Here is a 13,592-nt window from a genome sequence, read left to right as displayed (position 1 = left end):
GTGACACCAGAAAACACCCAGGTATTACTGCTCTTGAATGCTGGGGTCTTTCTATAATAAAGAATCAAATACCTACCTGTCTTCAGGGTCTGCCCATGCCCGGTAGTCAGAGGCAGGTAATTTATTCTCCTGTGGTTTGAAGCTTGTACCATGCTCCTCCTGTTGATCTAGTTGTCCCTTCTGAACATCCCATGGTTGTTCTTCTGAAGCAGGCTTTATCTCCAGGAAGCAGCTGTCCAGATGCAGGGTCCCTTTGATCATATGGTCAAGGAAACTCAGAATCCGTATGCAGCTCTTGAGCCATGCTGGGAAAGGTTCTGATGAGTACAAGGCTACGTTCAAGAACTCCGCAAACGTCCTTCCTTTCTCAAGCTGCACAGGGACTTGCTGGCTCCCTTGTGTCCAGAAGCAGCCGAGTGAGCCGAGATCCTCCGCCAGCTTCTCAAAGAGGCCATTCCTTTGGAAGAAGTCGCTGTTGATGGGGTCCAGGTGCAGAGCAGCTGCTATCCCCTGGAGTGTGTACAGAACAAGCTCCAGGATGGGGCTCTGCCCCGTAACTGCCCATGCCCCTGACAGCGGGTCCTGTAACGCACCTTCCATGTCGGAGAGAAGGGACAGGAGTCCATTGAATCCGCTGCATGTTCTGAAAGCCGAATGGCACTTGGGGTTCTCCAGGATCCTCAGGAGAGACTGCGGCATTAGAGAGAAGGGAGACAAAGAAAACGTTTAATCTCACGTCACATAAGGTACCAAGTTGGACTAGACAATGCTCTCAGAATTTTGATTTCACTGACATTTCAATTGTTGATCAAAAATGCGGGGGAGAGGAGGAATGACATTTTTGCAAACCTTTCTTGCCTGTTTTTCAACCACCTCAAACATCAGAGAATTTAACATGTTTTCCGAAGCCATCTCTGCAGGCAGCCCTGAGGCTCGGGGATGAGGCTTACAAGGCTCCAAGCCAGCAGGCAAAGTTCCAGTCCTAAACACTGCCGGTTGCTAGCCTGTTTGGCCAAAGTAGAGACCAGGAGTAGCCAACTTCCAGGGGAAGGGAGGCTTCATGCTGCTCTTACAGGGGATTCTAGGTCAACAGCACTAGAAGAGATGCCCCCACTGCTTGCCTCTGCAGCCAGAGTATATCTGCTTTACTGATGGGGGCAGCTGCACCTATCTCCTCCTGACTCATAAACACTCCCTGATGAGGTGGGGTGGGTTGCCCCAGAGCAGTGGGGCTTGGAGTGAATACCCAACGGAGATGCATAAGGCATTTCACCCCGTCTCTGAGCTGTCACTTCAGGTTGTCTGCAGATGCAGGCAGAGCTCACTGCAGCCGAGACGTTGCTCAAGGTTGTGAGCTTTTCTTCACAACCAGGAGGGCTAGAAACCTACTTTTGTCTAAAAGTGAGAGCTGAGATTTCAGCGTAATCTCCTCACTCAAGGAGACAGGGTTATAGATGTGGGCCCACAGTGCCTTGGCCTTAAACCAGCCGGGAGCATTCCACATACCTTACAGCAGAGATTATTTTAAAATAGTTTAAGCAAAACTCCTAGAGGCTGATGGGTCTTTTCCAATAGCGTCTACCAATAGCTACAACCAACGTATTGAAAAATGTTCCACATTCAACTGGCACAGATAGCGTGACCATACAGAGTCATAATGGCCCATCAGGTGTTAACCAGAACCCATTCTGCTCAAAACCAGCAACATAACATGGTCCAAAAGATACTGCAGAGAGTAGGTTCTCCTAGCACTAAACTAGCAATAACAGTTTCCAGTCTCCCAAGGACAAACATAGTTTATGCTTATACAGCATTTTGGAGACAAAAAGTGCTGAGAGTCTGATCCAAAGGCCACGCATGTCAGTAGGAGTCTTTCAAGTGATTTCAGTGGACTCTGTATCAGGCTATAAATGAGTGCTATGTATCACATCATGTATTTAAAACCTAACCCATTCCACTGTAAGTCAGATACTTTGGATCTGATTCGGGCCTCACTTACGCTGCAATAATCTGAGTGTAAAAATCAGTGAGCGAAGACTGAGGCCCAGTATATTTGCATCTAACCCATCCCTAATTTTTCCTCCTTGTGCAATTTATTAAATGCAGAAGCCACAAGAGGTAAACAGGGGTAACACACTTGGGATTTGGGTTTGTCTCTTGCTATTCTGAAAAACACTAAACCTTATGTTGGCTGAGAGTCATACAGAAAAGCCTCTCAAATCAAATGAAAGGCTTAATTCCAAATCCACTGAAGAAAAGCATTTCTATCATAAATATCTCTCTATAACAGGAACTAGTACTATGAGAAAGGGCTTGCCAGAACTGTAGGAAGGGGGACTTTATTACCGTCATTCAATTTCGCATGATAATATATCAAACCAAGCAGAGACTCCTGAACAGGGAGTAAATTTAATAAGTTGGAGTTGAAGTTATCAGGATGGCTTTGACACACTTCAGGAAAGGTCAGCAGTAACAACATTTTCTCCGGCTCTAACTCGGTTACAATTTAATCGCCTATGAGTTAGTATTCCTCTGTCTTGAATCTATACAACTGGATGCCTGCTGGAAACCCCTAACTCAGTTATAGCTAACAGAATTTATTTCACATTCCATTATTTGTTATTCCTCATAATTGTCCACATGCCACTCTGGAATACGGGAGAGCTAATCATATTTGGGCTCGCAGTTTAACAGCTAAATATATATTAGCAAATCAATCTGAATTTGTGCATAACACAATCACAGTCCCAAAGGGCACAGATAATAAATTCATTTGCTTACATTATGTTTTAACATGGTTATCATTTGTCAGAATTAGACATCAAAGCTGCATTTGTTCTCATATCAGTTTGGGAGCTGCACTTAACTTCTCCACAAACTACAGCAAAAGTTTGTTTGCTCAGGTCAGAGCAACGGGCTTTGTCCCCTGGTTTGTCAGATTGTTTTAGTGAGCACAGTTACTATACCACAAAGACTAGCTGTTGCATTAGCAGCTAAGAGGGGACTTCAAATAAGGCCAGCTAATGAGTGTGGAATGCAATCCCAGATTAATGCTCACAATGCTGCTGCTTTCTAGTTTGCTAACCAAGGGCCTAATCCAGAGTAAATCATTGGGATTCTTTCCATTTACTTTAATGGATTTTTGATCAGGCTGCTAGGAATACATTAGAGAATATGAGTAAATTTCTTTCCATCCCCTTTATCACCTTCTCTCCAACTGAAACCAGATCCTTTTCTGATTTACCCTGTTATATGTGAGCGATGACCCCATTGAGGTCAATGGAGTTACACCTCTGCAAATGAAACCTGAATCAAGCCATTTGTTTCATCCCCACACCCAACTCAGCTGCTACCTTTACCCTCTTCTACTTCCTCTCACTTCCTCTTTGTAAGTCTCAGCTTCCTCTCTCATGTCTCTCTTTTCTCCTTCTGCTGTAGCTGTACTCAACAATATGTAAACTGCAATTCTGTAGCCTTATTTCTCTATTATACATCTATTTTAACTCTCTAAAGCATTTTGCAAGACATTAGGGAGTGTCTGTTCACACACCGATGATTAAAACACTCAGTGACTAGCACCCAAACAACCTTAACTCTGCCCCTGCATTTGATTTCACTTTCCTGCTGGTAATTAGGCTGGGAGCCACCAGCCATCTAAACCAGGCATATTCAGAGCAGATGACGAAGCAAATGGGAAGCAATGTTAATCACCTTCAGCAGGTCCAGTTTCAGGTACAGCTCCCCTTGAGTGGAAGAGCAGAGGGCCCCAATAATTATGCTCATGTACTCTTCGGTGTTGATGACTGACAGCTGCTCCAAGATACAGAGGGTATCACTTCGGTAGCAGTCATCGTCCAGAAATATCTTGATGTATGGTACCATCCCATAATCTTTTATAACAACTGGGAATCAATCAGATGCCATTTGTTAGTTCAATTGGTGCCCATATAACCGAGCATAGTTTATGTCCAATCACAATATGGGTTTGAACACGGAGGCAAATTTTCCATGTCAACTGTGCACTATCACAAGGCTCCAACTGCACACACCTAGTGAATGTGTGTGCGCAAGTGTCCAGTTTGTGTGCAGAGATCAGTTACTAGTGCCAGCACATAACCGGTCTAGTGTCTAAGTGCATATGTAGATACCTGGAAACAGGTACCATCTAAGAAAATCCAGTAGAATGGACGGCTGTGTTATTTTCCCCGGTCTACAACTAAGTCATTGTATAAATCATCCCGAGTTTCACTACAGAGTAGGTGACTAGGGACAAATTAGGGATTATTGGGGGAGAAACTCACTCATACAAAATATGTATGTTTTTTAAATATTTCCTTCTTGGCATCTAGTGAATAGACCACTAGACTAGGACTCAGGAGACCTGGGTTCTATTCCTGACTCAGCTGCTCAGTGACTTTAGGCAAGTCACTTCATCTCTCTGTGCCTCAGTTTGTCCTCTCATCCTTTGACCGTCTTGCCTATTTAGACCAAGATCTTACAGGCAGGGCCTATTGCTCAGTGTTTGTGCAGTACCTAGCATAATGGGGCCCAGATCTCAGCTTGGGCATGCAGCTAGGGTGACCAGATGTCCCAATTTTATAGGGACAGTCCTGATTTTTTGGTCTTTTTCTTATATAGGCTCCTATTACCCCCCACCCCATCCCGATTTTTCACATTTGCTGTCTGGTCACCCTAATGCAAGCACTACTGTAATACAGTTAAACATGTTGTAACAATGTCTGAACTATTAAGAGAAACTCAAAAGGAAACGAACCTTTAAAATGAAGAGGAAGTTTTCCTCTTGGCCTAGTGGATTATGAGGGTTTTCACGCTGCTGTTCTGAAGTATGTGATAATGTAATGAAATTTAACATCCATGGGAGGGAGGATACCAAAGAAGCCTCCACCACAGTAGCATTTAAGTTCAAAAAGGGGAACTACACAAAAATGAGGAAGCTAGTTAAAGGAAAATTAAAAGGAATAGTCACAAGAATGAAATGCTGGCAAGCTGCATGGAAACTTTTTAAAAACACCATCATAGAGGTTCAAATTAAATGTATATCCCAAATTAAAAAAAATTGCAAGAGGATTAAAAAAATGTCACTATGGCTAGACGACAGAATAAAAGTAGTAGTTAGAGACAAAAAGGCATCCTTTAAAAACTGGAAGTCAAATCCTACTGAGGATAAGAAAGGAGCATAAACTCTGGGAAGTCAAGTGTGAAAGTATAATCAGAAAGGCCAAAAAAGAATTTGAAAAGCAACTAGCAAAAGACACAAAAACTAAACTGAAAAAAAAATTACATACATCGGAATCAGGAGGCCTGCCAAACAATCAGCGGGGCCACTGGAGGCTCAAGGTGCTAAAGGAGTATTCAAGGGACAAGGCCATTGTGGAGAAGCTAAATGAATTGTTTGCAATCATCTTCACTGCAGAGGAGGTGAGGGAGGTTCCTATACCTGAGCCATTCCCTTTAGGAGACATATCTGAGGAACTGTCCCAGATTGAGGTGTCAGAAGAGGAGATTTTGGAACAAATTGATATACTAAACAGTTGTGAGTCACCATGACCAGATATTCATCCAAGAGTTCTGAAGCACCTCAAATGTGAAATTACAGAACTACTAACTGGTGTATAACGCAGCACTTAAATCAGTGTCTGTACCAGATGACTGGAGGATAACTATTGTAATGTGGATTTTTAAAAAAAAAGGCTCCAGAGGCAATTCTGGATATTAGAGGACAGTTAGACTAATTTCAATACCAGACAAATTGGTTGAAACTATAGTAAAGAACAGATTTATCAGACGCATAGATGAACTCAATTTCTTGAGGAAGAGTCAATACAACTTTTGTAAGGAAAATCATGCCTCACCAATCTATTAGAATCCTTTGTAAGGGTAAAGAAATATGTGGACAAGGGTGAACCAGTGGACGTAGTGTACTTGGACTTTCAGAAAGCCTTTGACAAGATCCCTCACCAAAGACTCTTAAGTCAAGTAAGCAGTCATGAGATCAGAGGGAAGGTCCTCTCATAAATCAGTAACTGGTCAAAAGACAAGAAATAAAGGGCAGGAATAAATGGACAGTTTTCACAGTGCAGACATAGATACAAGTGTCTCCCAAGAATATGTACTGGAACCAGTGCTATTCAATATATTCATAAATGATCTGGAAAAATGGGTAAACAGTGAGGTGGCAAAGTTTGCAGACGATACCAAATTATTCAAGATAATTAAGTCCAAAGCAGACTGTGAAGAGTTATAAAGTGGTCTCACAAAACTGGATAACTAGGCAACAAAATGGCAAATGAAATTCAATGTTGATAAATTCCAAGTAGTATACATTGGAAAACATAATCCCAATTATATACACAAAATGATAAGTTCTAAATCAGCTTTTGCCACTCAAGAAAGAGATCTTCAAGTCATTGTGGATAGTTCTCTGAAAACATCTGTTCAGCATGCAGCGGCAGTCAAAAAAACAGAATTTTAGGAACCATTAGGAAAGGGACGGATAGTAAGACAGTATCATAATGCCACTATATAAATCCATGGTGTACTCACATCTTGAACATTGAGCACAGTTCTAGTCTCACTATCTCAAAAAAGATACATTGGAATTGGAAAAAGTACAGGAAAGTGCAGCAAAAATGATTAGCAGTTTGGAACAGCTTCCATATGAGGAAAGATTAATAAGACTGGAACTTTTCAGCTTGGAAAAGAGACAGCTAAGAGGGGGGCATAATAGAGGTCTATAAAATCATGACTGGTGTAGAGAAAGTGAATAAGGAAGTGTTATTTACTCCTTCATGTAACATAAGGACCAGGAGTCACCCAATGAAAATAAATAGGCAGCAGGTTTAAAACAAACAAAAGGAAGTACTTCACACAATGCACAGTCAACCTCTGGGACTTGTTGTGAAGGCCAAAAGTATAATAAGGTTTTAAAAAGAACTAGATAAGTTCATGGAGGATAGGTCCATTAATGGCTATTAGCCAAGATGCTCAGGGATGCTACCCCATGCTCTGGGTGTCCCTAAGTCTCTGACTGCTAGATGCTGGGACTGGAAAAGAGAGGATGGATCACTCAATAACTGCAGTGTTCTGTTAATTCTCTCTGAAGCATCTGACACTAGCCACTATCAAAAGGCACAATACTGGGCTAGATCGACCATTAGTCTGATCCAGTATGGCCGTTCTTATGTTCTTAAGCATTAGGTATTGGCCACAGCTGGAAGACGGGAGCCAGAGTAGATGGACCAATGGCCTGATGCAATATGGCCATTACTACATTCCTGGCTATCCAACATGATTTCTGAATAAAACATACGAACAGAAGAAGTGAGTCGGATGCTCATTATGCTGTACCCAGGACATCTAATACCAAGTATCACAGAGGCGATGTTGTGACAGTTGAAACATCATCTTCTCTTACCAGCGTTCCTCACAGATCCCAGGACAAGGGCAGCAACCATCTTCAGCATCACACAGGTTAGCTCTTTCTCAGTGCCTTGCTCCGGACAGGGTGCTTGGGTCCCAGCTGCATATACAAAACAAAGAGAGTTCCCCCCAAATATCCCACAAGATACCTGGTAACTAGAATTCCTCTCAGCACAAGTGTTCAGCAAATACGACTCCCATGAATGCTGGCACAGTCTACATGAAACCTACAGCACCTGATAAAATACTGAGAGAGAGGAAGGATGGTCCAATAGTCAGGGTGCTAACCTGGAACTCTGGAGACCTGGGATCAATACCTTTGCTTTGCTACAGACTTCCTGTGTGACCTTGGCTAAGCCACTTAGTCTCTCTGCACCTCAGTTCCCCATCTGTATAATGGGAATAATGGCTCTGCTCTACTGAGATGCTGTGAGTATAATACAGTAAAGACTGTGAGGTGCTCAGACAGTATGGTAAAGGGACCTATGATAGATATGTCCATATTGTCTTTTCAGCTAGCAGAAGAATCAGAACCTCCTTCCATTTCCCAGACAAGTCTCTTCATTAAGGCACAGTGCACATGTCAGTGACTTAAGGATGAAAACACATTAAAGAATATAGTAGTGATCAAAAAGCAAATTGTTACTACCAGGAAATTCAGAATTAAAGTGATACTTAAAAGGAGGCCAAACATTTTAAAGTCTGAAAACGCATCATTAAAGCACCCAAACAACCTTAACTCTGCCCCTGTAAAGAAGTCAGCTTCTAACCCTTCCGGTCAGTGTTCCTTTAGTACTTAGGGTCTGGCTCCCCTGTCTAGAACAGATACTTCCAGTTTGGCCAATTAAGAGGGGCTCTAAAAGCACCTGGGGCTATAAAAAGCCAGGCAGTCAGTAAGGAAGGGGGAGCAGGAACAGCAGTAAGTTCCCTTGGAGAGGCTGCCACAGTCCCCTGGGAGGAGAGGCAGTGAGGAAAAGGGCCTCTGGGGGAGACCCCTGGGAGGCAGTGCTCAGTCAATAGAGTACTGCAGTGAGCCCTAAGCAGGAAGGACTGAGAAGCAGAGGGGAAAACCCGCAGGGAGCCAAGGTCATGCCCATGTTGTTTTCCTCTCTGTCTGGAAAATAAAACTGTGCCTAGGAAGAGACTCTGGGAGTGGCCATGGGTGCTCCGGGGACCTTGCTGTGCCCACGATGAGATAACCTGAGCCTGATTTTCAAAGGGGATGAGTGCTGCAGCTCCCAGTGACTTTAACTGGAAAAGAGAATAGTCAACACCTGTGAAAATCAAGCCCAGGATCTTAAATTGGGCTCCCAAAGAACCCAAAGTGAGACACTAATTTTGGTAACTTGGGCCAACTTTTTAATAACTGCCACTGGAGACAAAACTGCTGAGAGAGGGTTAAGTCCTGTGGTTGATGCATAGCCCATAAGCTGTATATGATGAGTGGAACTGGAGAAAGTCAGATTTCAGGAAGGAACTAGTTTGGTGTGGCATCAGCAGCTCAGGAATTTAAGCCAGGGCCAGGCAGCTTCCATACAAACTCCAGCACCTTGGCATGTAACACTGGCCTCTCCACACACTCAGGGTAGATCTCTTTCCTACAACTCTGCCTGCGCTACCACTCATTGCCAATGAAACCAGCTGTACCTGTCTTCCTCAGGATCTTGGCTTGCTTCCTCAGCTGAGTCAGCAGCTGGCCCAAGAGCCCAGAGTCTCTGAATATGTCAGTGAAGATCAAGTCCCTCTTGGTGATGCTGTGAAGGCACCGCAGAGCAGCTATGGTGCAGGACGGCACCAAGCTCTCCTTTATCAAACACTCAACCTTCTTCAGGATTTCATGCGGGATGTAGGACAGTTCTAGCACCACTGATTCCACCAGCTGGAAGAACTGTATCTGAACCAGGTGCGGTTTGAGGGGGATGATGTCAGTGAACTGGGAGATGGGCTGTAGTGTCCATTCCAGGAGAAAGAAGTTCATTGTGTCCCAGGTCCACATGGTTTTTATAGCCAGTAAGATTCTTCTACAGAGGTGCAGGTTGCTGGTTTTCTGGAAGATGGACTGCAACACCTGAAAAGCCTGGAGGTTTTTCACTGTCATTCCTGAGAAACAGAAATCAAGCCAGATCATTTTAACTACTCTTATCTCAAGCCCAATACAGACGCCCTATCTGCACTATTAAGGCATATCTAAGAGCACAAATCAGATACATCCAGTCTCAGCAAGTATTGGAGCATAGAGGAACAGGGGAAAAGTGGGAACACCCCCTCCTGAGCATCCTCAGGACCCAGAACTGTGCAGGGGTGACCCACAACATAACTTTATGCAGTACCCCAACTCCCCTGAGCCACGTGGGCTTGGGGAAGAAAAATTTCCAGGGAGGAGCCAGCCCCAGGGTCCAGAGAAACTGAATTTGGCAGGAGCAGGCACAAGAGCAGCCTCAGTGGGTACCGCAGGAAGGACTGGCAGGCATGGTGGATGCCATGAACGTGTTTTCTACAGGTCTGACTCCAGACATTTTCTGTCCTGTGCTGACTTGCTGTTTGCTCCTGGCCCCTCCTGCCTTCTAATCCCCAGTCTCTGCACCTCAGCCTCACTCCACTTCCCCTCCATAGCCTCTTTTCCTTGCCTTGTCCCACTCCCTCCCTCCCCTGGTCTCTCGGCTTAGCCAGTCCCCTCCCAACCAAACCTCACTCCACAAAATTTAAACAAAAAACAAAAAGAGTGATGCCAGCATGGTGCTGGGAATCAATCCCACTGATCCCTCTGTAGGTTCTACCCCTTCCTCCACGCTGGGCCTGTCTTGTCTATTTAGACTGTAAGCTGTTCAGATCAGGGACTTTGTGGGTGGTGCAATTGTGGGTGGTCTACAGGCAGACCAAATTATTAGTCAGAACAGGTAAAAAAACTGTGTTTAGAGACAACAGAAATGTTTTGAATGGAAAATCTTCAATGCAAAGCTACCCCTTTCTTACAATGTCTGCATTTTTTTATGAAAAATTGTTGGTTTGCTAAGTTTTCATCAAATTTTCCATGTATCCTTTTAGGCCCCACATCTTGTAAACACTTACACATCTGTATAAGTCCCCACCGGGATGCCTTGGGGCTGCACAATTAAGACTTAGATATATGAACATTTTCAAAAGTGATTTTTTTTAAACAGTTCCACTGTGTGACTATGCTGATAGAATAATTTGGGGTTTTTTATATTTCTCATTGTTAAATGAGAATTCTTTTTTTTGATAAGCGCAGTTTGTGATTTTTTTTAAAGAAATATTGTAAATGATTTTGAACATTTACATAATGATATTTTGCCCATTTGCCAGCCAGCTGTACTGACTGTGTTATCCATGCCATGTGGGTTATGGCACCTCTCCACTGCAGCTGGCAGTGTGAATGGCAGCTTGTGTAGATGTACCCATGCTAGCTGTACTTTAGTTAGCTTGCTAAAAATAAAAGTGAGGATGCAGTGCCCAGGCCTCAGCACTGGCTGCACAAGCATGTATGTACCCCGGGGGCATCAGGCGGGCCTGTGCAACCCACGCTGAATCCCACATTACACAGTTCTCACTTCTATTTTTAGCAAACTAGCAGCCATTAAACCAGACATGAGCTGCCGTTCATATCCCTGGTCACAATGTAGATGTAACCTTAGCACTGCAGATGCACACATGCAATCATGTACATTTTCTTCTGTCATGCACATGCTGTGCATAATGGTTTATTTTTCCATGCTAAGCCCACACTAATATTTGTATATGTATATACAGTACCAGAGGATTGCGTCTGTTCAAAATCAAAGTGCGGTAGCTGAGGATGTGTAATGTTGCCCGAAACTTTCAGTTCAGTTTTCCCACAGACTGTGAGGCAAGTCAGTAGATCCAGCACCTCTTCGACATGGTGGTCTCCTTCACTGTGCGGAGATCCCTCCCACCTAAAAACAAAGATTGGGGTATGTAGTCATATGCTTGTGGCTCAGTAATATTTACAATAACCAGGTCCTTTTATGAACCCATTCTACAGGGACACCAGATACTGAAGTAACAATTTCTCACTTTTCTCCCTCCCCCAGATCCTTCCACCATAGTAATCAGTTATGATTTCTGTTGCACTGATTGGACGACTGATTGAACTGAATTGTTCTCCAGATAATCTGACAGTTTGACTAACTCCACAGTTGGATCAGGGGAAGAACTACAAACTGAACCAGATAATTAAAGGGATGAGGTCAATAAGTCACTGCAAAAGAAGAAACTAACCAATATTGAAATTAAGTCCCATTACATGTACCACTAGAAATGCAATCCACAGCACCAGTTGGAAAAGGGAAAATTTTTCACAAAAAATATATCCTGATTTTTTGGGTCAAAATTAACAAATTTATAATTTAAAAAAAACATAATTTGGAATATTTCAGACAGCTCTAGAAATCCAACTCAGAATGTTAGCCTATACTTAAAAATAAAATAAAAAAGGAAACACAATTAGCAAAATATAAACCACAAACATATATAATTATTTAGTTTCTACAAAACAGCCTGAGATTTACAGACCCATGGGCCCACTGGAAGGGAAAGACATTGTTTAATCTGATATGTGTGCTATCCATATGGGATTAGACACATAGCTAGTGCATTGAAGTGTCTCTTAAACCGTAGGCTGGTTCCAAACATCTCCCAGATTTGCAGTAGCTTAGATCAAAGGGAGAAAGAGCAAGTGGTGAAAAGCAGTCAGCCATATATCATGTTGTTACGTCCACTGCTCTTATGATTGGGACTAGTGCAATCTTTCTCCTCAGACCTATTTGTGCACAGGTCTGTGTGCCAGAACAAGCTATCATTACAAATTAGAAAAGCCTCAGGGAATAAAAGACCATCTTTTCCTCTTCTAGGGTTTTCAGTGGGGGTAAGGGGGAGATGATTGTGACACTGGCAGGCCGGGTAGCAGCTCTTGCCAAGGCTGCAGACATTAGCTAATAACAGACAAACTCATAGCTGGAGACCAGATCAGGTCACTTATGTATTAGGTATTGGTTTTATAAGAATGTATTTAATGTTTAGACTCTATAGAACATTCATAAGTGGCCACATGTGTTAATCTTATTTGTAATGTTTGTATGCCATGCTGTAAGGAAATATGTAAGTTTTGCTTTATAGCATTGAAAATGTTTGCTCTAAATTTGTGAACTCATATGGGAAGAGTGTTTCCCCCTGCCTGTCCAAAAAAACTATCAAAATCAGACAGGTCATCAAGGAATATTGCAATACAAAGGATTGATTGATGGTCTCATCACCCCTTGGAAATGCTAGGTGCAAGGAAGCTCGTCCTATGGACTTGGGGGCTGAATGAAGGAAATAAAAACAGACACAGGAAATCTCCCAGGGTCAGAGACAGCAAACTGAAGCCAGAGATTCCCAGGGGTTACTTCCTGGGTATACCCTGAAACACTCGTTGATGTGACAGATCACTACAACATTGTCACTCTTAGGATTTAGACTGCAACTCAGTTGTGTATATCTGTGATGCATGGCTAGAAAGAATTAAACATCCTGCAAAATAAATTACTCAAATTCAACCCTTAAAGACATGTGGCAAGGTAATGGTTGTGTTTTGCGTATTTACATATGTACGAGTAAGGTCGACAATGTCATCAACAGTCCCTGTCTATGCTGTATTCTGATAATTCAGAGATCAAACAAACACCCTAGAATTTAAATAAATTGTAAACATGGGATATCTCTGTATTTATCTCTCTTTCAAATGTATAGAAAATCATCCCCTGTGAATAGTGGAGGAACAAGCCAATTGCCTTATGTTAATTTGTATAGCTAAGTCATCCTAAATTACCTGTGTTCCCCAAGAAACTTGTCAAAGAGAACATAAAATTTTATAAAAGATCCTTGGGTCCTGATTCTGTTATCTCAGATCTGCTTAAGCTTCATCAGGGGAAGTTGAGTCGCAAGACTGAGGTCCAAGCTATGCTGGTACACCCTGAACATGTCTGCTCCATTCTCTGCAGTTCACCCTAATTGAATGCAGTTCACCACAGTATGTTTGCTTGCTTTAACCTGCAAATAACTCTCATTTCTTTTTCCTAATTAATAAACCTTTAGATAGTTTATTATGGGTTTGAATACAAGCGTTGCCTTTGGTG

The 13,592-nt window shown here is 42.8% G+C and overlaps 1 protein-coding gene across 4 annotated transcripts in view; it reads right to left on the bottom strand.

Annotated features, from left to right (window-relative positions):
- The window catches only part of WDFY4 (WDFY family member 4), a 257,556-nt gene that overhangs the window by 195,450 nt on the left and 48,514 nt on the right, over positions 1–13,592 (bottom strand). For all 4 annotated transcript variants that reach the window (XM_050959877.1, XM_050959876.1, XM_050959875.1 and 1 more), the window contains 5 exons: positions 11,212–11,372; positions 9,088–9,540; positions 7,436–7,540; positions 3,712–3,902; positions 77–690 (listed from right to left, as the gene is read on the bottom strand). In XM_050959877.1, the coding sequence (XP_050815834.1) occupies positions 77–690; positions 3,712–3,902; positions 7,436–7,540; positions 9,088–9,540; positions 11,212–11,372 (1,524 nt within the window). The remainder of the gene's footprint in view (positions 1–76; positions 691–3,711; positions 3,903–7,435; positions 7,541–9,087; positions 9,541–11,211; positions 11,373–13,592) is intronic.

This window comes from Gopherus flavomarginatus, chromosome 6 (genome assembly GCF_025201925.1).
Source record: "Gopherus flavomarginatus isolate rGopFla2 chromosome 6, rGopFla2.mat.asm, whole genome shotgun sequence".
NCBI lineage: Eukaryota > Metazoa > Chordata > Testudines > Testudinidae > Gopherus > Gopherus flavomarginatus.
This window is presented reverse-complemented; position numbering and strand designations above follow the sequence as displayed.